The 23,375-nt window shown below is 43.2% G+C and overlaps 1 protein-coding gene across 2 annotated transcripts in view; it reads right to left on the bottom strand.

Annotated features, from left to right (window-relative positions):
• Positions 1–23,375, bottom strand: part of LOC118367642 (glutamate receptor ionotropic, kainate 2) — a 273,598-nt gene that overhangs the window by 16,110 nt on the left and 234,113 nt on the right. For both annotated transcript variants that reach the window (XM_052494598.1, XM_052494599.1), the window contains exon 15: positions 22,345–22,570. In XM_052494598.1, the coding sequence (XP_052350558.1) occupies positions 22,345–22,570 (226 nt within the window). The remainder of the gene's footprint in view (positions 1–22,344; positions 22,571–23,375) is intronic.

Here is a 23,375-nt window from a genome sequence, read left to right as displayed (position 1 = left end):
GGAAAACAACACTTCAGAACTATAGCCAGCTTGGTGTTGAGAAAACAACACTTCAGAGAGCTTTGTGTTGGGAAAACAACACTTCAGAACTATAGCCAGCTTGGTGTTGAGGAGAAGGGAAAACAACACTTCAGAACTATAGCCAGCTTGGTGTTGAGGAGAGGGGAAAACAACACTTCAGAACTATAGCCAGCTTGGTGTTGAGGAGAGGGGAAAACAACACTTCAGAACTATAGCCAGCTTGGTGTTGAGGAGAAGGGAAAACAACACTTCAGAACTATAGCCAGCTTGGTGTTGAGGAGAGGGGAAAACAACACTTCAGAACTATAGCCAGCTTGGTGTTGAGGAGAGGGAAAACAACACTTCAGAACTATAGCCAGCTTGGTGTTGAGGAGAGTGGAAAACAACACTTCAGAACTATAGCCAGCTTGGTGTTGAGGAGAGGAAAACAACACTTCAGAACTATAGCCAGCTTGGTGTTGAGGAGAAGGGAAAACAACACTTCAGAACTATAGCCAGCTTGGTGTTGAGGAGAGGGAAAACAACACTTCAGAACTATAGCCAGCTTGGTGTTGAGGAGAAGGGAAAACAACACTTCAGAACTATAGCCAGCTTGGTGTTGAGGAGAAGGAAAACAACTCTTCAGAACTATAGCCAGCTTGGTGTTGAGGAGAAGGGAAAACAACACTTCAGAACTATAGCCAGCTTGGTGTTGAGGAGAAGAGAAAACAACTCTTCAGAACTATAGCCAGCTTGGTGTTGAGGAGAAGGGAAAACAACACTTCAGAACTATAGCCAGCTTGGTGTTGAGGAGAAGAGAAAACAACTCTTCAGAACTATAGCCAGCTTGGTGTTGAGGAGAAGAGAAAACAACACACTTCAGAACTATAGCCAGCTTGGTGTTGAGGAGAGGGGAAAACAACACTTCAGAACTATAGCCAGCTTGGTGTTGAGGAGAGGGGAAAACAACACTTCAGAACTATAGCCAGCTTGGTGTTGAGGAGAGGGGAAAACAACACTTCAGAACTATAGCCAGCTTGGTGTTGAGGAGAGGGGAAAACAACACTTCAGAACTATAGCCAGCTTGGTGTTGAGGAGAGTGGAAAACAACACTTCAGAACTATAGCCAGCTTGGTGTTGAGGAGAGGGGAAAACAACACTTCAGAACTATAGCCAGCTTGGTGTTGAGGAGAAGGGAAAACAACACTTCAGAACTATAGCCAGCTTGGTGTTGAGGAGAGGGGAAAACAACACTTCAGAACTATAGCCAGCTTGGTGTTGAGGAGAAGGGAAAACAACACTTCAGAACTATAGCCAGCTTGGTGTTGAGGAGAAGAGAAAACAACACTCTTCAGAACTATAGCCAGCTTGGTGTTGAGGAGAAGGGAAAACAACACTTCAGAACTATAGCCAGCTTGGTGTTGAGGAGAAGGAAAACAACTCTTCAGAACTATAGCCAGCTTGGTGTTGAGGAGAAGGGAAAACAACACTTCAGAACTATAGCCAGCTTGGTGTTGAGGAGAAGGAAAACAACTCTTCAGAACTATAGCCAGCTTGGTGTTGAGGAGAAGGGAAAACAACACTTCAGAACTATAGCCAGCTTGGTGTTGAGGAGAGGGGAAAACAACACTTCAGAACTATAGCCAGCTTGGTGTTGAGGAGAGTGGAAAACAACACTTCAGAACTATAGCCAGCTTGGTGTTGAGGAGAGGGGAAAACAACACTTCAGAACTATAGCCAGCTTGGTGTTGAGGAGAGGGAAAACAACACTTCAGAACTATAGCCAGCTTGGTGTTGAGGAGAGTGGAAAACAACACTTCAGAACTATAGCCAGCTTGGTGTTGAGGAGAGTGGAAAACAACACTTCAGAAATATAGCCAGCTTGGTGTTGAGGAGAAGGGAAAACAACACTTCAGAACTATAGCCAGCTTGGTGTTGAGGAGAGGGGAAAACAACACTTCAGAACTATAGCCAGCTTGGTGTTGAGGAGAGTGGAAAACAACACTTCAGAACTATAGCCAGCTTGGTGTTGAGGAGAGGGGAAAACAACACTTCAGAACTATAGCCAGCTTGGTGTTGAGGAGAGGGAAAACAACACTTCAGAACTATAGCCAGCTTGGTGTTGAGGAGAGGGAAAACAACACTTCAGAACTATAGCCAGCTTGGTGTTGAGGAGAGTGGAAAACAACACTTCAGAACTATAGCCAGCTTGGTGTTGAGGAGAAGAGAAAACAACACTTCAGAACTATAGCCAGCTTGGTGTTGAGGAGAGTGGAAAACAACACTTCAGAACTATAGCCAGCTTGGTGTTGAGGAGAAGAGAAAACAACACTTCAGAACTATAGCCAGCTTGGTGTTGAGGAGAGGGAAAACAACACTTCAGAACTATAGCCAGCTTGGTGTTGAGGAGAGTGGAAAACAACACTTCAGAACTATAGCCAGCTTGGTGTTGAGGAGAGTGGAAAACAACACTTCAGAACTATAGCCAGCTTGGTGTTGAGGAGAGTGGAAAACAACACTTCAGAAATATAGCCAGCTTGGTGTTGAGGAGAAGGGAAAACAACACTTCAGAACTATAGCCAGCTTGGTGTTGAGGAGAGGGGAAAACAACACTTCAGAACTATAGCCAGCTTGGTGTTGAGGAGAGTGGAAAACAACACTTCAGAACTATAGCCAGCTTGGTGTTGAGGAGAGGGAAAACAACACTTCAGAACTATAGCCAGCTTGGTGTTGAGGAGAGTGGAAAACAACACTTCAGAACTATAGCCAGCTTGGTGTTGAGGAGAGTGGAAAACAACACTTCAGAAATATAGCCAGCTTGGTGTTGAGGAGAAGGGAAAACAACACTTCAGAACTATAACCAGCTTGGTGTTGAGGAGAGTGGAAAACAACACTTCAGAACTATAGCCAGCTTGGTGTTGAGGAGAAGGGAAAACAACACTTCAGAACTATAGCCAGCTTGGTGTTGAGAAAACAACACTTCAGAACTATAGAGTTGAGGAGAAGGGAAAACAACACTTCAGAACTATAGCCAGCTTGGTGTTGAGGAGAGTGGAAAACAACACTTCAGAACTATAGCCAGCTTGGTGTTGAGGAGAGGGAAAACAACACTTCAGAACTATAGCCAGCTTGGTGTTGAGGAGAGTGGAAAACAACACTTCAGAACTATAGCCAGCTTGGTGTTGAGGAGAGTGGAAAACAACACTTCAGAACTATAGCCAGCTTGGTGTTGAGGAGAGTGGAAAACAACACTTCAGAAATATAGCCAGCTTGGTGTTGAGGAGAAGGGAAAACAACACTTCAGAACTATAGCCAGCTTGGTGTTGAGGAGAGTGGAAAACAACACTTCAGAACTATAGCCAGCTTGGTGTTGAGGAGAAGGGAAAACAACACTTCAGAACTATAGCCAGCTTGGTGTTGAGGAGAGTGGAAAACAACACTTCAGAACTATAGCCAGCTTGGTGTTGAGGAGAGAGGAAAACAACACTTCAGAACTATAGCCAGCTTGGTGTTGAGGAGAGGGGAAAACAACACTTCAGAAACTATAGCCAGCTTGGTGTTGAGGAGAGGGAAAACAACACTTCAGAAATATAGCCAGCTTGGTGTTGAGGAGAAGGGAAAACAACTCTTCAGAACTATAGAGTTGAGGAGAAGGGAAAACAACACTTCAGAAATATAGCCAGCTTGGTGTTGAGGAGAGGGAAAACAACACTTCAGAACTATAGCCAGCTTGGTGTTGAGGAGAAGGGAAAACAACACTTCAGAACTATAGCCAGCTTGGTGTTGAGGAGAAGGGAAAACAACACTTCAGAACTATAGCCAGCTTGGTGTTGAGGAGAAGGGAAAACAACACTTCAGAACTATAGCCAGCTTGGTGTTGAGGAGAGGGGAAAACAACACTTCAGAACTATAGCCAGCTTGGTGTTGAGGAGAAGGGAAAACAACACTTCAGAACTATAGCCAGCTTGGTGTTGAGGAGAAGGGAAAACAACACTTCAGAACTATAGCCAGCTTGGTGTTGAGGAGAGGGGAAAACAACACTTCAGAAATATAGCCAGCTTGGTGTTGAGGAGAAGGGAAAACAACACTTCAGAACTATAGCCAGCTTGGTGTTGAGGAGAGGAGAAGGGAAAACAACACTTCAGAACTATAGCCAGCTTGGTGTTGAGGAGAAGGGAAAAAACAGGTCTTCAGAACTATAGCCAGCTTGGTGTTGAGGAGAAGGGAAAACAACACTTCAGAACTATAACCAGCTTGGTGTTGAGGAGAGGGGAAAACAACACTTCAGAACTATAGCCAGCTTGGTGTTGAGGAGAAGGGAAAACAACACTTCAGAACTATAGCCAGCTTGGTGTTGAGGAGAAGGGAAAACAACACTTCAGAACTATAGCCAGCTTGGTGTTGAGGAGAAGGGAAAACAACACTTCAGAACTATAGCCAGCTTGGTGTTGAGGAGAAGGGAAAACAGGTCTTCAGAACTATAGCCAGCTTGGTGTTGAGGAGAAGGGAAAACAACACTTCAGAACTATAGCCAGCTTGGTGTTGAGGAGAGTGGAAAACAACACTTCAGAACTATAGCCAGCTTGGTGTTGAGGAGAAGGGAAAACAACACTTCAGAACTATAGCCAGCTTGGTGTTGAGGAGAGTGGAAAACAACACTTCAGAACTATAGCCAGCTTGGTGTTGAGGAGAGGGGAAAACAACACTTCAGAACTATAGCCAGCTTGGTGTTGAGGAGAAGGGAAAACAACACTTCAGAACTATAGCCAGCTTGGTGTTGAGGAGAAGGGAAAACAACACTTCAGAACTATAGCCAGCTTGGTGTTGAGGAGAAGGGAAAACAACACTTCAGAACTATAGCCAGCTTGGTGTTGAGGAGAGTGGAAAACAACACTTCAGAACTATAGCCAGCTTGGTGTTGAGGAGAGGGGAAAACAACTCTTCAGAACTATAGCCAGCTTGGTGTTGAGGAGAGGGGAAAACAGGTCTTCAGAACTATAGCCAGCTTGGTGTTGAGGAGAGGGGAAAACAGGTCTTCAGAACTATAGCCAGCTTGGTGTTGAGGAGAGGGGAAAACAGGTCTTCAGAACTATAGCCAGCTTGGTGTTGAGAAGAGGGGAAAACACATGGCGATTGCCTGATGAATATTAAGTATCAAGGCTGTTTGTTGAGAAGCAACCATGCAGGGAACAATACAATGCTACTTGTTAGTATGTATGAGGACCAATACTATAGCAGCAGGAGCTGGGCAGACAAAAAGTCAAGCAGTGATTGACAATCTCCATAGTAACACTTCCTCACTGTGCTGTTGCTATGCCTGAAGAGCAGAGAACAGTGGTGTTGCGGTCACCAGGACACCTTTGAATACTTTTAGATGTGTTATGTCCTTCATCGTCAGCTCAAGGCTTTGTGTGTGTCTCTCTCTCTTTTATCAGATCAACAACTGACAGGCAGAGCCCAGCATACATGTTTGAAGACATGCATACCCATGGTGATAAATAATTTGAAACACACAGCACTAACTCTCATTTAATTCATTGCCATCTAAATACATTTCTCTTCAGGTGTCACATTCATACAACAGCTACTGTAGCTAGTCCTGTGTGTCAGATCACCCATTACTGTAGCTAGCTCTGTTTGTATCAGATCACTCACTACTGTAGCTAGTCCTGTGTGTGTCAGATCACCCATTACTGTAGCTAGCTCTGTTTGTATCAGATCACTCACTACTGTAGCTAGTCCTGTGTGTGTCAGATCACCCATTACTGTAGCTAGCTCGGTTTGTATCAGATCACTCACTACTGTAGCTAGTCCTGTGTGTGTCAGATCACCCATTACTGTAGCTAGCTCTGTTTGTATCAGATCACTCACACCTGTAGCTAGTCCTGTGTGTGTCAGATCACCCATTACTGTAGCTAGCTCGGTTTGTATCAGATCACTCACTACTGTAGCTAGTCCTGTGTGTGTCAGATCACCCATTACTGTAGCTAGCTCGGTTTGTATCAGATCACTCACACCTGTAGCTAGTCCTGTGTGTGTCAGATCACCCATTACTGTAGCTAGCTCGGTTTGTATCAGATCACTCACTACTGTAGCTAGTCCTGTGTGTGTCAGATCACCCATTACTGTAGCTAGCTCTGTTTGTATCAGATCACTCACACCTGTAGCTAGTCCTGTGTGTGTCAGATCACCCATTACTGTAGCTAGCTCGGTTTGTATCAGATCACTCACTACTGTAGCTAGTCCTGTGTGTGTCAGATCACCCATTACTGTAGCTAGCTCGGTTTGTATCAGATCACTCACTACTGTAGCTAGTCCTGTGTGTGTCAGATCACCCATTACTGTAGCTAGCTCGGTTTGTATCAGATCACTCACACCTGTAGCTAGTCCTGTGTGTGTCAGATCACCCATTACTGTAGCTAGCTCGGTTTGTATCAGATCACTCACTACTGTAGCTAGTCCTGTGTGTGTCAGATCACCCATTACTGTAGCTAGCTCTGTTTGTATCAGATCACTCACACCTGTAGCTAGCCCTGTGTGTGTCAGATCACTCACTACTGTAGCTAGTCCTGTGTGTGTCAGATCACTCACTACTGTAGCTAGTCCTGTGTGTGTCAGATCACTCACTACCTGCAGCCGTAGGACTGAGGAAACTAAGGAAAAGGAAGCCCTGAAATACCAGCCAGAGCCAGGTCTATGTTAGCAAAACAAAATGAGAAACCCCAGAGAACTCAGAATGGTGAGACATTAATATGAGGATTTTCAGATCCAGCAAAGCTCCAGCAGCAGCTAATGGGGATCCATAATAAATACAAAAACAATACAATGATATAACATTGTGCTGGCTTAATCATTCAATTATATCAATTGTACAGCACTGCCGCAGAGGCCAAACTAAATATTCTGCAGAGCAGTGGAACATGGCATTTCAGTAGAATCTAGAATGTCATTGTCTGCACTTCATAATTCTCCATAACAACTAAATGGACAATGAAATCATGTGGTTGTGGTTTGACTGTCTTTAGATAATGATTTCTGATGCCCTCTCACAATGTGAAGGAGGATGAAAAGTTTAAGCTACCCGAACCACAACTTGTACAGTTGAAGTAGGGAGTTTTCATACACCTTAGCCAAATACATTTAAACTCAGTTTTTCACAATTCCCGACATTTAATCCCAGTAAAAATGCCATATTTTAGGTCAGTTAGGATCACTTTATTTTAAGAATGTGAAATGTCAGAATAATAGTAGAGATAATGAGTTATTTCAGCTTTTATTTATTTCGTCACATTCCCAGTGGGTCAGAAGTTTACATGCACTCAATTAGTATTTGGTAGCATTGCCTTTAAATTGTTTAACTTGGGTCAAACGTATCGGGGAGCCTTCCACAAGCTTCCCACAATAAGTTGGGTGAATTTTGGCCCATTCGTCCTGGCAGAGCTAGTGTAACTGAGTCAGGTTTGTTGGCCTCCTTGCTTACACAAGCTCTTTTCAGTTCTGCCTACAAATGTTCCATATGATTGAGTTCAGGACTTTGTGATGGCCACTCCAATACCTTGACATTGTTGTCCTTAAACCATTTTGCCACAACTTTGGAAGTATGCTTGGGGTCATTGTCCATTTGGAAGACCCATTTGCGACCAAGCTTTAACTTCCTGACTGATGTCTTGAGATGTTGCTTCAATATATCCACATAATTCTCCTCCTCATGATGCCATCTATTTTGTGAAGCTCATCAGTCCCTCCTGCAGCAAAGCACCCCCACAACATGATGCTGCCACCCCCACAACATGGTGCTGCCACCCCCGTGCTTCACGGTTGGGATGGTGTTCTTCGGTTTGCAAGCCTCCCCCTTTTTCCTCCAAACATAAATATGGTCATTATGGCCAAACAGTTCTATTTTGTTTTCATCAGACCAGAGGACATTTCTCCAAAAAGTACGATCTGTGTCCCCATGTGCAGTTACAAACCTTAGTCTTGTTTTTTATGGCTGTTTTGGTTGGAGTAGTGGTTTCTTCCTTGCTGAGTGGCCTTTCAGGTTATGTCGATATAGGACTCGTTTTACTGTGGATATAGATACTTTTGTACCTGTTTTCTCCAGCATCTTCACAAGGTACTTTGCTGTTGTTCTGGGATTGATTTGCACTTTTCACACCAAGTACGTTCATCTCTAGGAGACAGAACGCGTCTCCTTCCTGAGCGATATGATGGCTGTGTGGTCCCATATTTTTATTTATTTTTTATTTCATCTTTATTTAACCAGGTAGGCTAGTTGAGAACAAGTTCTCATTTACAACTGCGACCTGGCCAAGATAAAGCAAAGCAGTTCGACACATACAACAACACAGAGTTACACATGGAATAAACAAACACACAGTCAATTATACAGTAGAAAAAGTATATATACAGTGTGTGCAAATGAGGTAAAATAGGGCAGGTAAGGCAATAATTAGGCCACGGTGGCGAAGTAATTACAATATAGCAATTAAACAATGGAATGGTAGGATGTGCAGAAGATGAATGTGCAAGTAGAGATACTGGGGTTCAAAGGAGCAAGATAAATGAATATATAATTTTTTATTTTACCAGGCAAGTCAGTTAAGAACACATTCTCATTTTCAAGACGGCCTGGGAACAGTGGGTTAACTGCCTGTTCAGGGGCAGAACGACAGATTTGTACCTTGTCAGCTCAGGGGTTTGAACTCGCAACCTTCCGGTTACTAGTCCAACGCATATTCTAAATCAGAACTGTCCAGAGTAGTGATGTTGGACAGGCGGGCAGGTGCAGGCAGCGATCATTTGAAGAGCATGCATTTGGTTTTACTTGTATTTAAGAGCAGTTGGAGGCCATGGAAGGAGAGTTGTATGGCATTGAAGCTCGTCTGGAGGGTTGTTAACACAGTGTCCAAAGAAGGGCCAGAAGTACACAGAATGGTGTTGTCTGCGTAGTGGTGGATCAGAGACTCACCAGCAGCAAGAGCAACATCATTGATGTTTACAGAGAAGAGAGTCGGCCCGAGAATTGAACCCTGTGGCACCCCCATAGAGACTGCCAGAGGTCCGGACAACAGGCCCTCCAATTTGACACACTGAATTCTATCAGAGAAGTAGTTGGTGAACCAGGCGAGGCAGTCATTTGAGAAACCATGGTATTTATACTTGCGTACTATTGTTTGTACAGATGAACGTGGTACCTTCAGGTGTTTGGAAATTGCTCCCAAGGATTAATTTTTTTCTGAGATCTTGGCTGATTTCTTTTAATTTTCCCATGATGTCAAGCAAAGAGGCACTGCGTTTGAAGGTAGGCCTTGAAATACATCTGCAGGTACACCTCCAATTGACTCAAATTATGTCAATTAGCCTATCAGAAGCTTCTAAAGCCATGACATAATTTTCTGGAATTTTCCAAGCTGTTTAAAGGTACAGTCAACTTAGTGTTTGGAAACTTCTGCCTCACTGGAATTGTGATACAGTGAATTATAAGTGAGATAATCTGTCTGTAAAAAATTGTTGGAAAAATGACTTGTGTCATGCACAAAGTAGATGTCCTAACCGACTTGCCAAAACTATAGTTTGTTAACAAGAAATTTGAGTAACTCCAACCTAAGTGTATGTAAACTTCAGACTTCAACTGTATGTCATTTAATTAATTCCCAGTTTGATTTGAATTGCTGTTTACTCCAATGTGTGCAAAAGTATTGCAACTTTTCTTTAAAAAATGTGATAAAATAGTTATGGCAATGTGTTGGCAGTAGCCTGAGATCATTATAGAGTCCACAGCATTTTTGTATTGTGGTTAATATATACTGTGTGAATACACGTCTTCCAATGATGTGACAGGTGAAGAAGGGTTTAGAAAATGGAAATTAAGTATTCTCTTTCTATTGAGTCTTACTGGGTGAGAAATGGAGGACAAAGTTTAGCACCGTTGTGTTTCTCAGTGATAAACAGAATATGTAAATGTGACGAGCTGAAAACAGGCCCTCTCAGCATGGGGTAGCCATAAATGTTGAGCCATAATTCTCCAACAGAAGAAACATAGGAGAGGGAACTGACAGACCATCGTGAATCCAGGATAAGACACATAGCTGTAATCTGTCAGATCAAAGCGAGTAATAGCACCACAATCTCTAATGCATTGTCTCTCCTCAAAACAGCATGGAAAATGTTCCTGGCACGCTCAAGTACATGTCGTATTTTTAGCCTTGTTCTAAGATTTTGTTTCCCTTCTTTGTAATACAGCTCCAGATTTATTTTGCATGTTAAGTGGATCAGGGGGAAATATAAAAGAGAGGAAATGGATGGAGGGGGGGGGGGCGGCCAGCCGCTCCGATCTTTACGGCACATCACCGGCGGTGACGTTATTATAAATTTCTCTCTTTTTTTCAGGTTTTTGTTTAAAATGATTACTTTCAGGGCCTGCAATTATCTCTAAATGTCTGGAGAATACTGTTATTATCAAAACATTTCCGCAAACATATTCCACCCTGTGCTTTGATTGTGCTCACATATACTTTCTGGTAAACTGTAGTTCACAGACTCTTCTAGACTGACATCTTCATTCCGCCCCAGCTCGGTCTGTCATATTTTCTCCATTTGTCCTCATACCCCACCCCCCACCATCTCTTTGTTCCTCCCTCCTTCCCTCAACCGTTCCCTCCCTGTCTCTCCTGACTGTCTCATACTCCTGTCTATCTCTCTCTCTCTCCTGTCTCTCTCTCTCTCCTGTCTCTTTTTTAAATTATTTTATAATTTCACCTTTATTTAACCAGGTAGGCTAGTTGAGAACAAGTTCTCATTTACAACTGCGACCTTACCAAGATAAAGCATAGCAGTGTGAACAGACAACAACACAGAGTTACACATGGAGTAAACAATAAACAAGTCAATAACACAGTAGAAAAAAAGAGTATATATACATTGTGTGCAAAAGGCATGAGGAGCTAGGCAATAAATAGGCCATAGCAGCAAATAATTACAATTTAGCAGATTAACACTGGAGTGATAAATGATCAGATGGTCATGTGCAGGTAGAGATACTGGTGTGCAAAATAGCAGAAAAGTAAATAAATAAAAACAGTATGGGGATGAGGTAGGTAAATTTACATATGGACTATGTACAGCTGCAGCAATCGGTTAGCTGCTCAGATAGCAGATGTTTAAAGTTGGTGAAGGAAATAAAAGTCTCCAAATTCAGCGATTTTTGCAATTCGTTCCAGTCACAGGCAGCAGAGAACTGGAAGGAAAGGTGGCCAAAAGAGGTGTTGGCTTTAGGGATGATCAGTGAGATACACCTGCTGGAGCGCGTGCTACGGGTGGGTGTTGCCATCGTGACCAGTGAACTGAGATAGGGCGGAGCTTTACCTAGCATGGACTTGTAGATGACCTGGAGCCAGTGGGTCTGGCGACGAATGTGAAGGAGGATTTGTTGCGAAATAGAAAGCTGACTCTAGATTTGATTTTGGATTGGAGATGTTTGATATGAGTCTGGAATGAGAGTTTACAGTCTAGCCAGACACCTAGGTACTTATAGATGTCCACATATTCTAGGTCGGAACCATCCAGGGTGGTGATGCTAGTCGGGCGTGTGGGTGCAGGAACGGTTGAAAAGCATGCATTTGGTTTTACTAGTGTTTAAGAGCAGTTGGAGGGCACGGAATGATTGTTGTATGGCATTGAAGCTCGTTTGGAGGTTAGATAGCACAGTGTCCAAGGAAGGGCCAGAAGTATACAGAACGGTGTCGTCTGCGTAGAGGTGGAACAGGGAATGGCCCGCAGCAAGAGCAACATCATTGATATATACAGAGAAAAGAGTCGGCCCGAGAATTGAACCCTGTGGTACCCCCATAGAGACTGCCAGAGGACACTGAACTCTGTCTGCAAAGTAGTTGGTGAACCAGGCAAGGCAGTCATTATAAAAACCGAGGCTACTGAGTCTGCCGATAAGAATATGGTGATTAAACAGAGTCGAAAACCTTGGCCAGGTCGATGAAGACGGCTGCACAGTACTGTCTTTTATCGATGGCGGTTATGATATCATTTAGTACCTTGAGCGTGGCTGAGGTGCACCTGTGACCGGCTCGGAAACCGGATTGCACAGCGGAGAAGGTACGGTGGGATTCGAGATGGTCAGTGATCTGTTTGTTAACTTTGCTTTCAAAAACCTTAGATAGGCAGAGCAGGATGGATATAGGTCTGTAACAGTTTGGATCCAGGGTGTCTCCCCCTTTGAAGAGGGGGATGACTGCGGCAGCTTTCCAATCCTTGAGGATATCAGACGATACGAAAGAGAGGTTGAACAGGCTGGTAATAGGGGTTGCGACAATGGCGGCGGATAGTTTCAGAAAGAGAGGGTCCAGATTGTCAAGCCAAGCTGATTTGTATGGGTTCAGGTTTTGCAGCTCTTTCAGAACATCTGCTACCTGGATTTGGGTAAAGGAGAAGCTGGGGAGGCTTGGGCGAGTAGCTGTGGGGGGGCGGAGCTGTTGGCCGAGGTTGGAGTAGCCAGGAGGAAGGCATGGCCAGCCGTTGAGAAATTCTTGTTTAAGTTTTCGATTATCATGGATTTATCGGTGGTGACCGTGTTATCTAGCCTCAGTGCAGTGGGCAGCTGGGAGGAGGTGCTTTTGTTCTCCATGGATTTTACAGTGTCCCAGTGTCCCACTTTTTGGAGTTTGAGCTACAGGATGCAAATTTCTGCTTGAAAAAGCCGGCCTTTGCTTTCCTGACTGACTGCGTGTATTGGTTCCTGACTTCCCTGAACAGTTGCATTTCGCGGGAAATATTCGATGCTATTGCAGTCCGCCACAGGATGTTTTTGTGCTGATCGAGGGCAGTCAGGTCTGGAGTGAACCAAGGGCTATATTTGTTCTTTGTTCTGCATTTTTTGAATGGAGCATGCTTATCTGAGATGGTGAGGAAGTTACTTTTAAAGAATGGCTAGGCATCCTCAACTGACGGGATGAGGTCAATATCCTTCCAGGATACCCGGGCCAGGTCAATTAGAAAGGCCTGCTCCCAGAAATGTTTTAGGGAGCGTTTGACAGTGATGAGGGATGGTCGTTTGACCGCGGACCCGTAGCGGATACAGGTAATGAGGCAGTGATCGCTGAGATCCTGATTGAAGACAGTATTTGGAGGAAAGGTTGGTCAGGATAATGTCTATGAGGGTGCCCATGTTTACGGATTTAGGGTTGTACCTGGTGGGTTCCTTGATGATTTGTGTGAGATTGAGGGCATCTAGCTTAGATTGTAGGACTGCCGGGGTGTTTAGCATATCCCAGTTTAGGTCACCTAACAGAACAAACTCTGAAGCTAGATGGGGGCGATCAATTCACAAATGGTGTCCAGGGCACAGCTGGGAGCTAAGGGGGGTCGGTAGCAGGTGGCAACAGTGAGAGACTTATTTCTGGAGAGATTCATTTTTCAAATTAGAAGTTCGAACTGTTTGGGTATGGACCTGGAAAGTATGGCATTACTTTGTCTCTGCAGTAGAATGCAACTCCTCCCCCTTTGGCAGTTCTATCTTGACGGAAAATGTTATAGTTGGGTATGGAAATCTCAGAATTTTTGGTGGCCTTCCTAAGCCAGGATTCAGACACGGCAAGGACATCAGGGTTGGCAGAGTTTGCTAAAGCAGTGAGTAAAACAAACTTAGGGAGGAGGCTTCTGATGTTGACATGCATGAAATCAAGGCTTTTTCGATCACAGAAGTCAACAAATGAGGGTGCCTGGGGACATGCAGGGCCTGGGTTTAACTCCACATCACCCGAAGAACAGAGGAGGAGAAGGATGAGGGTGCAGCTAAAGGCTATCAAAACTGGTCACCTAGAGCGTTGGGGACAAAGAATAAAAGGAGCAGATTTCTGGACATGGTAGAATATATTCAGGGCATAATGTGCAGACAGGGGTATGGTGGGGTGTGGGTACAGCAGAGGTAAGCCCAGGCACTGGGTGATGATAAGAGAGGTTGTATCTCTGGATATGCTGGTTATAAGGTAACCACATGTGTGGGAGGTGGGACAAAGGAGGTATCAGAGGTATGAAGAGTGGAACTAGGAGCTCCATTGTAAACTAAAACAATGATAACTAACCTGAACAACATTATACAAGGCATATTGACATTTGAGAGAGACATACAGCGAGGCATAAAGGAATCACAGTTGTTGATTGGGAGAGCTAGCTAAAACAACAGGTGAGACAACAACAGCTAATCAGCTAACACAACAACAGCAGGAAAAATGGCGATGTTTAGGCAAAGAGGGTCGGATTAACTACACACAAAGCCTGATTGCGGCCGACAGATAAAAAAAATAATAAACAGAATGGGGTACCGTGATTAATGGACAGTCCAGCAGGCATCAGCTATGTAGCCAAGTGATCATAGTGTCCAGGGGGCAGCAGTAGATCGAACAGGGAAGCCGCCACTACGCTAGCACGCAGGCGACATAGCGTTTAAAGTTAATAGCCCGGGGCTAGTAGGAGCGTCTGCTCCAACGGAGGCCGGTTGAAGGCACAGCGGATGGAGTATTCTTCGTCAGACTAGTCGTGGTGGTGCGGCGGGGCGCCGTGTCGACAGAGAATCCAAGCCAGATGGCAAAAGAGATATTGTAGAATTTAGTTTGCTAGCTGGGAGATGCGCCTGGCTCACGGCTAACTGGTGCTAGCTTTGTGGCAGTGGCGTTAGCCACTATAGCCAATCGGTAGCACCGGTGATCCGGTGACAAGGTCCAGAGTTTACAGCAAGGATCCGGTGGAGTATTGGGCTCTAGCCGTGTATGAGTGGGGTTCGGGTGAACAGCTGAGTAGGCTGGGAGGTGGGCCTCAGGGATAGCTTCGGTACTAGGTGCCACGGTGGGTGCAAGCTAGCTGTGAAGATCAGAAGTAGTGGTCCAGGGATTACGGCAGGAATCCAGCGTTGCTGTGGAGAGACAGTCCTGGTCGACTGGTGGGTATTATCCAGGCTAAAAACAGGGCTGGTATCTGTGCAGAAGGTAAAAGCCGCTAGCAGTGGCTAACAATGACTAAATAGCTTGTAGCTACTTAGATGGTTAGCTTCTGGTGGTTCTTGAATGTGTTCTAAAATAAAAAATAATTGCGATTCCGTATCACATTGGGTGAGGCAGGTTACCGGTATAATCGAATTAAAAATCGAAAAGAGATTGAAAATAAAATTGAAATATATACAAAAAATACGAAAAATACAAAAGTACACGAGAGGGCGAACAAAAACACGTCTTCACTTCTACGCCATCTTGGAACGAAAAGTGTCTCGCGCGTCTCTCTCCTCTCTCTCCCTCTCACGTCTCTCTCGTGCGTCTCTCTCTCCTCTCTCGCGTCTCTCTCTCGCGTCTCTCACGTCTCTCTCTCCTCTCTCTCGCGCGTCTCTCGCGTCTCTCTCTCCTCTTTCTCGCGCGTCTCTTGCCCCTCTCTCGCGCACCTCTCTCTCTCGCCTCTCTCTTGCGCCTCTCTCTCGCGCCCCTCTCTCTCTCGCGCCTCTCTCTCGCGCCCCTCTCTCTCTCTCTCTCTCTCTCTCTCTCTCTCTCTCTCTCTCTCTCTCTCTCTCTCTCTCTCTCTCTCTCTCTCTCTCTCTCTCTCTCTCTCTCTCTCTCTCTCTCTCTCTCTCTCTCTCTCTCTCTCTCTCTCTCTCTCTCTCTCTCTCTCTCTCTCTCTCTGATATACAGGACTAGGACAGCAAGGTCGCTGCCCAAACAGAAGGCTGGTCACTCCCTCAGAGATATCTAATTTCCCAGCATTCCATTCAGGTCTTACAGAGATGTTCTCTGTCATTTATGATCCGGAGCTAAACGATCCATGGGGGAACCATCAGGACAACTTCCCCACACTGCACGGCAGGAAACGCCAACCTGCTGACATGCAAAATATGCACTTCCCTAATACTGTAAGTGATTATGAAGGCCTAATGAAACACAATGAAAATGATAGCAAAGAGAGAGAGCAAGAGAGAGGGAGAGAGAGAAAGACAGAGGGAGAGAAAGAGGGAGATAGAAGAGAGAGAGAGGGAAAGAGAGAAGGGGGCCAGAGAGAGAGATAGGGAGGGGAGAGAGAGATAGGGAGGGGAGAGAGAGATGGAGAGAGAGATAGACGAGGGAAGGAGGGCAGAGACAGAGCCTCCTGAGATTATGGATGTATAGAGCAGAGGAAGTAACAGTTTAATCACAAGCGGCCGAGTGGCGCGAGTCGCATAAACAAACTTGTGACAGATGTTTGATACGCTACTGTGCATGACTCCACTTAATGACCTCTCCAGGGAGGACGTCCATACACACACATTAAAGGCTGAGCGGGGAGATCTATCCCCATAGGTACAATAGGACTACAGTCACTATGGGGCTTCACTCTCTAATGTGGACACACAGCTACACAGCTCCTGTGTCCCTCCCCCCTTCCACTCCACCTTATGTAGGCCAACAACGATCCCCTTTAGATACAACTTCACAATGGTCCTACTTTCATCTGTTCTCATCTAATATCAGCAGCTACCAGATGTATATACTGTACTTCCCTCTGGTCTACTCTTCTCTTCTATGGCTAAATGTTATACTCTGAATTAACCGCAGTTGCCAATGCATTAAATATCCCATTAGAGTTAGAGAGGGATAACATCTGGACGGCCGTGCTAACTAACACTAACTCTGTCCATTACAGTGCAGACTTGGGGAGCGGCTGCCAGAGGGACTCAGAACCAAGTACACCACTGAACTATCAAGGCCCAGGTACTAATGCAGGCAGACAACTCCTCTCTGTTAAAGTCAACGAGATATATGCTAAATGGCCAGGCTGTATGGGAATACAGGACACATATGGTAACGGCTACTAAAAGGGTAGGATTAGCAATTTAAATGCCTTGTTCTCTGCTCCGTGTGAATGGGCCACAAGGGAGTGATGATGCTAAACATCCTTTTTCAGCACGGACTGATGATGTGTGCGATGCACAACCTAAACCTCTGCCTGACACACACACACACACACACACACACACACACACACACACACACACACACACACACACACACACACACACACACACACACACACACACACACACACACACACACACACACACACACACACACACACACACACACACATATGGACAAACGCATTTGGAGACCAGCACACACTTAATACAAATGCACACACATGAATGCCATATATGCGCACATGTACAGACATACACTCACACACGTATACGCACACACACACACACACACACACACACACACACACCGACAAGCCCATTCCTGCATTGTTCCTCGCAAACGCATCCCAACCAATGCAGCATATTCCATTTCAGCTGTCGCCAACACCCTGGTCACACATAACAAATATTGTTATAGGACAAATCAGTCAGGAAACACAATCACACAGAGAAAACACACCCTCTCTGCTGCTCCCTCATTCAGTCACTTACTGAATGGCCCTGTGCTTTCTGACCGAGAAATACGGCAAACATACACAAATGGAGCCAATAGCCACTGATGTTATAAAGGACAGAATTATCCATCCTCTTAGGGAAACGGGACACACCGTGTTGTATTTTCTAAAGGAATGTGTCCTGCTGCATACTGAACAATGTGTTAGACAACAAGCTACATAACAGGGAGACTGTTACACCAAAACCTTTTAGAGTTCATTTACTTGGCGTACAAAAGCCACAATTCTTCAGTGTCCCAAACATAGAAAGACAGACAACCTCCACCTCCCAGTCTCCCCAAATAAATGACAGTGGACACGAGAAACCCCAGCAACCTTTGCATGCAGGTCATTGTGATAAGTTATCTTGTAGGGACACCCCAGAGCGATCTTCCCCTTATAACTTAGGTACTTAAAAGGAGTTTTTCCATTTCATTTGTGGCAGCCGTTGCCGGGAGCTGCATGTGTAACAGGATTAAGACAATCTGCTGCTGAGCTCCATAATCAAATCCTGCACCTCCGCACACAACGTGTAAACCAGCGTGCCACCGCCCAAAACCCTCTCCATTCATTTATATATTTCTTTACAGTTACAGAAGTCGGAAGTTTACATACACATTAGCCGAATCAATTTAAACTCAGTTTTGCACAATTCCTGACATTTCATCCCAGTAAAAATTGCTGTCTTAAGTCAGTTAGGATCACCACTTTATTTTAAGAATGTGAAATGTCAGAATAATAGTAGAGAGAATGATTTATTTCAGCTTTTATTTCTTTCATCACATTCCCAATGGGTCAGAAGTTTACATACACTCAATTAGTATTTGGTAGCATTGCCTTAAAATGGTTTAACTTGGGTCAAACGTATCGGGTAGCCTTCCACAAGCTTCCCACAATAAGTTGGGTGAATTTTGGCCCATTCCTCCTGGCAGAGCTGGTGTAACTGAGTCAGGTTTGTAGGCCTCCTTGCTTACACACCTTCTTTTCAGTTCTGCCTACACATTTTCTATAGGATTGAGGTCAGGGATTTGTGATGGCCACTCCAATACCTTGACTTTGTTGTCCTTAAGCCATTTTGCCACAACTTTGGAAGTATGCTTGGGTCATTGTCCATTTGGAAGACCCATTTGCGACCAAGCTTTAACTTCCTGACTGATGTCTTGAGATGGTGCTTCAATATATCCACATACATTTTCTCCTCATGATGCTATATATTCTGTGAAGCACACCAGTCCCTCCTGCAGCAAAGCACCCCCACAACATGATGCTGCCACTCCCGTGCTTCACGGTTGGGATGGTGTTCTTCGGCTTGCAAGCTTCCCCCCTTTTACTTTTGTACCTGTTTCCCCCAGCATCTTCACACGGTTCTTTGCTGTTGTTCTGGGATTGATTTGCACTTTTCGCACCGAAGTACGTTCTTCTCTAGGAGACAGAACGCGTCTCCTTCCTGAGTGGTATGACGGCTGCATGGTCCCATGGTGTTTATACTTGCATACTATTGTTTGTACGGATGAATGTGGTACCTTCAGGCATTTGGAAATTGCTCCCAAGGATGAACCAGAATTGTGAAGGTCTACAATTTATTTTCTGAAGTCTTAGCTGATTTCTTTTGATTTTCCCATGATGTCAAGCAAAAGAGAGGCCTTGAAATGCATCCACATGTACACCTCCAACTGATTCAAATAGTGTCAATTAGCCTATCAGAATCTTCTAAAGCCATGACATCATTTTCTGGAATTTTCCATGCTGTTTAAAGGCACAGTCAACTTAGTGTATGTAAACTTCTCGCCCACTGGAATTGTGATACAGTGAATTATAAGTGAAATAATCTGCCTGTAAACAATTGTTGGAAAAATTACTTGTATCATGCACAAAGTAGATGTCGTAACCGACTTGCCAAAACTATAGTTGGTTAAAAATACATTTTAATGACTCCAACCTAAGTGTATGTAAACTTTCGACTTCAACTGTATGTCAGATATTTCTCTTCTCCATTCTTTCATCGGCTGCTTGGCCCCTTAGGGTCCCTGGGTGCTTCCACACTCTCTCTCACACACACATACACACACATACACCTCATTAGTGCAAGGAAGTCATTCTGTTTGAAAAGTCAGAGAGAGCAAATCTAATATTTGATATTGATCATTGTACGACAGTGTTGATGAACCAAGAACACAAGTGTTTCACTGCACATTTTATACCTGCTGTAAACTGTGTACGTGACCAATGCAGTTTGATTTGATTTGACCTATACAGCATTTTCCTATTATAGATTAGTGTGCTGGATTGTTGAGTAACTTTATTGAATAATATGAATTCCTTATACACGTAGTATGTTTGCTGTGTTATTAAATGATAAACATGCTATAGCGTAGTGGGCTGTGTTATTAAATGATAAACGTGCTATAGTGTAGCAGGCTGTGTTATTAAATGATAAACATGCTATAGCGTAGTGGGCTGTGTTATTAAATGATAAACATGCTATAGCATAGTGGGCTATGTTATTAAATGATAAACATGCTATAGTGTAGCAGGCTGTGTTATTAAATGATAAACATGCTATAGCGTAGTGGGCTGTGTTATTAAATGATAAACATGCTATAGTGTAGCAGGATGTGTTATTAAATGATAAACATGCTATAGTGTAGCAGGCTGTGTTATTAAATGATAAACATGCTATAGTGTAGCAGGCTGTGTTATTAAATGATAAACATGATATATCGTAGTGGGCTGTGTTATTAAATGATAAATGTGCTATAGTGTAGCAGGCTGTGTTATTAAATGATAAACATGCTATAGTGTAGCAGAGCGGAGACACCTGAAACCCCACCTCTTCAAGGAATACCTAGGATAGGGTAAGTAATCCTTCTCACCCCCCCTAAAGATTTAGATGCACTATTGTAAAGTGGCTGTTCCACTGGATGTCTTAAGGTGTACGCACCAATTTGTAAGTCGCTCTGGATAAGAGCGTCTGCTAAATGACTTAAATGTAATGTAAATGTAGCAGGCTGTGTTATTAAATGATAAACATGCTATAGTGTAGCAGGCTGTGTTATTAAATGATAAACATGCTATAGTGTAGCAGGCTGTGTTATTAAATGATAAACATGCTATAGTGTAGCAGGCTGTGTTATTAAATGATAAACATGCTATAGTGTAGCAGGCTGTGTTATTAAATGATAAACATGCTATAGCGTAGTGGGCTGTGTTATTAAATGATAAACATGCTATAGTGTAGCAGGCTGTGTTATTAAATGATAAACATGCTATAGTGTAGCAGGCTGTGTTATTAAATGATAAACATGATATATCGTAGTGGGCTGTGTTATTAAATGATAAACATGCTATAGCATAGTGGGCTGTGTTATTAAATGATAAACGTGCTATAGTGTAGCAGGCTGTGTTATTAAATGATAAACATGCTATAGTGTAGCAGGCTGTGTTATTAAATGATAAACATGCTATAGTGTAGCAGGCTGTGTTATTAAATGATAAACATGCTATAGCGTAGTGGGCTGTGTTATTAAATGATAAACATGCTATAGTGTAGCAGGCTGTGTTATTAAATGATAAACATGCTATAGTGTAGCAGGCTGTGTTATTAAATGATAAACATGATATATCGTAGTGGGCTGTGTTATTAAATTATAAACATGCTATAGCATAGTGGGCTGTGTTATTAAATGATAAACATGCTATAGCGTAGTGGGCTGTGTTATTAAATGATAAACATGATATATCGTAGTGGGCTATGTTATTAAATGATAAACATGCTATAGTGTAGCAGGCTGTGTTATTAAATGATAAACATGCTATAGCGTAGTGGGCTGTGTTATTAAATGATAAACATGCTATAGTGTAGCAGGCTGTGTTATTAAATGATAAACATGCTATAGTGTAGCAGGCTGTGTTATTAAATGATAAACATGATATATCGTAGTGGGCTGTGTTATTAAATTATAAACATGCTATAGCATAGTGGGCTGTGTTATTAAATGATAAACATGCTATAGCGTAGTGGGCTGTGTTATTAAATGATAAACATGATATATCGTAGTGGGCTGTGTTATTAAATGATAAACATGCTATAGTGTAGCAGGCTGTGTTATTAAATGATAAACATGCTATAGTGTAGCAGGCTGTGTTATTAAATGATAAACATGCTATAGTGTAGCAGGCTGTGTTATTAAATGATAAACATGCTATAGTGTAGCAGGCTGTGTTATTAAATGATAAACATGCTATAGTGTAGCAGGCTGTGTTATTAAATTATAAACATGCTATAGCATAGTGGGCTGTGTTATTAAATGATAAACATGCTATAGCGTAGTGGGCTGTGTTATTAAATGATAAACATGATATATCGTAGTGGGCTGTGTTATTAAATGATAAACATGCTATAGCATAGTGGGCTGTGTTATTAAATGATAAACATGCTATAGCGTAGTGGGCTGTGTTATTAAATGATAAACATGCTATAGCATAGTGGGCTGTGTTATTAAATGATAAACATGCTATAGCGTAGTGGGCTGTGTTATTAAATGATAAACGTGCTATAGTGTAGCAGGCTGTGTTATTAAATGATAAACATGCTATAGCGTAGTGGGCTGTGTTATTAAATGATAAACATGCTATAGCATAGTGGGCTATGTTATTAAATGATAAACATGCTATAGCGTAGTGGGCTGTGTTATTAAACAGCATAATAAACCTTATCTTAATGCAGGGTGCTATGATACTGAATGTTATTGCATGGGTCATGTCTCAGGGTTATGGATAATGTACTGTGGGTGGGAGTATGGCTCAGTCTTTTGTCCTAACTGTCGAAATAGGCGAGAATAGTTGCAGAAATTGTGCTTGAGAACGAGGTATATGTGCGTGTTGTAAAATGTTGGGAGGAGGACGTACCCATGGGGGTTCCCACACCGTAGGCTTTGGAGTCGATGAGACCCCCTATCTGCGTAAGGTTGCAGTTGCGCTGGGTGACAAACTCGATGGTGGTGGACTCCATGAGGAAGGCGTAGTCCGAGGTGAGAACTCGGTGGATCCCTTCGTCAATATCTTTCACCATCACAGAGTGCCTCCGACTGCTCATAAACTCCCACATCTTGTCGTATGTGGAGATCTTGGTTTTCTACACAGCAAGGAAGAAACAGAGAGAATGATGACTGTTAGGCTATGATTCAATAATGTCATAAAAGGAGTTGGAGGAGAGTCATTCTTGATAGTGATATTGCTGGTGCGTTTATTGTGTATAACAGACATTTATACAGGAGTACCGATGCACAAACAAACTCTAAATCAATCAAAACAGAATGTTATTTATTTGAGGTTTGTTTCAAAAGCTAGATATATCATGGTGAATTTATAAATATTTGTCAGGATTGTCTCCTATCAAATGCTGTGCCTGTGAGGTTGAACAAATTGGAATGAGCTCAGGAGGAAAGTAATTTAATCAGTGCAGATATAAAAAAATATTATCATCAGTTTGTGATGCAGAAAAAGAGACCTTGCTCTAAAATATAGATTCTCCAATGACACTGTGGTTGGCAGAGAGACAAACACACACAGACAAGCAGAGAGAGGTTAAATAGAACACTCATTTAAACACCAGACATGTTTTCATTCCTATCAAAGCCTGGAACACAATTTACATGCAATTATTTTTAAATGTCATTAGGAAAACATGTCATTTACTGTTGAGATACTTTCTTGTGTTGCTTTTCTCCCTCATTTAATCTTTATCTCATACTGAGCAGACAGAGAGAGAGACACAGAGAGACGTAGAGAGACAGAGAGAGACACAGAGAGACGTAGAGAGATACAGACAAAGCAATAGAGTGGAACATGCTTATGACTGTAACCACAAAATGGCAATCTAAAGAATATCTAATGATTACAGCTCTACAGCAATTATGAACTATACAGCAAAAGTACAT

The sequence above is a fragment of the Oncorhynchus keta genome, chromosome 34 (assembly GCF_023373465.1).
Source record: "Oncorhynchus keta strain PuntledgeMale-10-30-2019 chromosome 34, Oket_V2, whole genome shotgun sequence".
Lineage (NCBI taxonomy): Eukaryota > Metazoa > Chordata > Actinopteri > Salmoniformes > Salmonidae > Oncorhynchus > Oncorhynchus keta.
The sequence above is the reverse complement of the archived record's forward strand: the minus strand, read 5'-3'. Positions and strand labels throughout refer to the sequence as shown.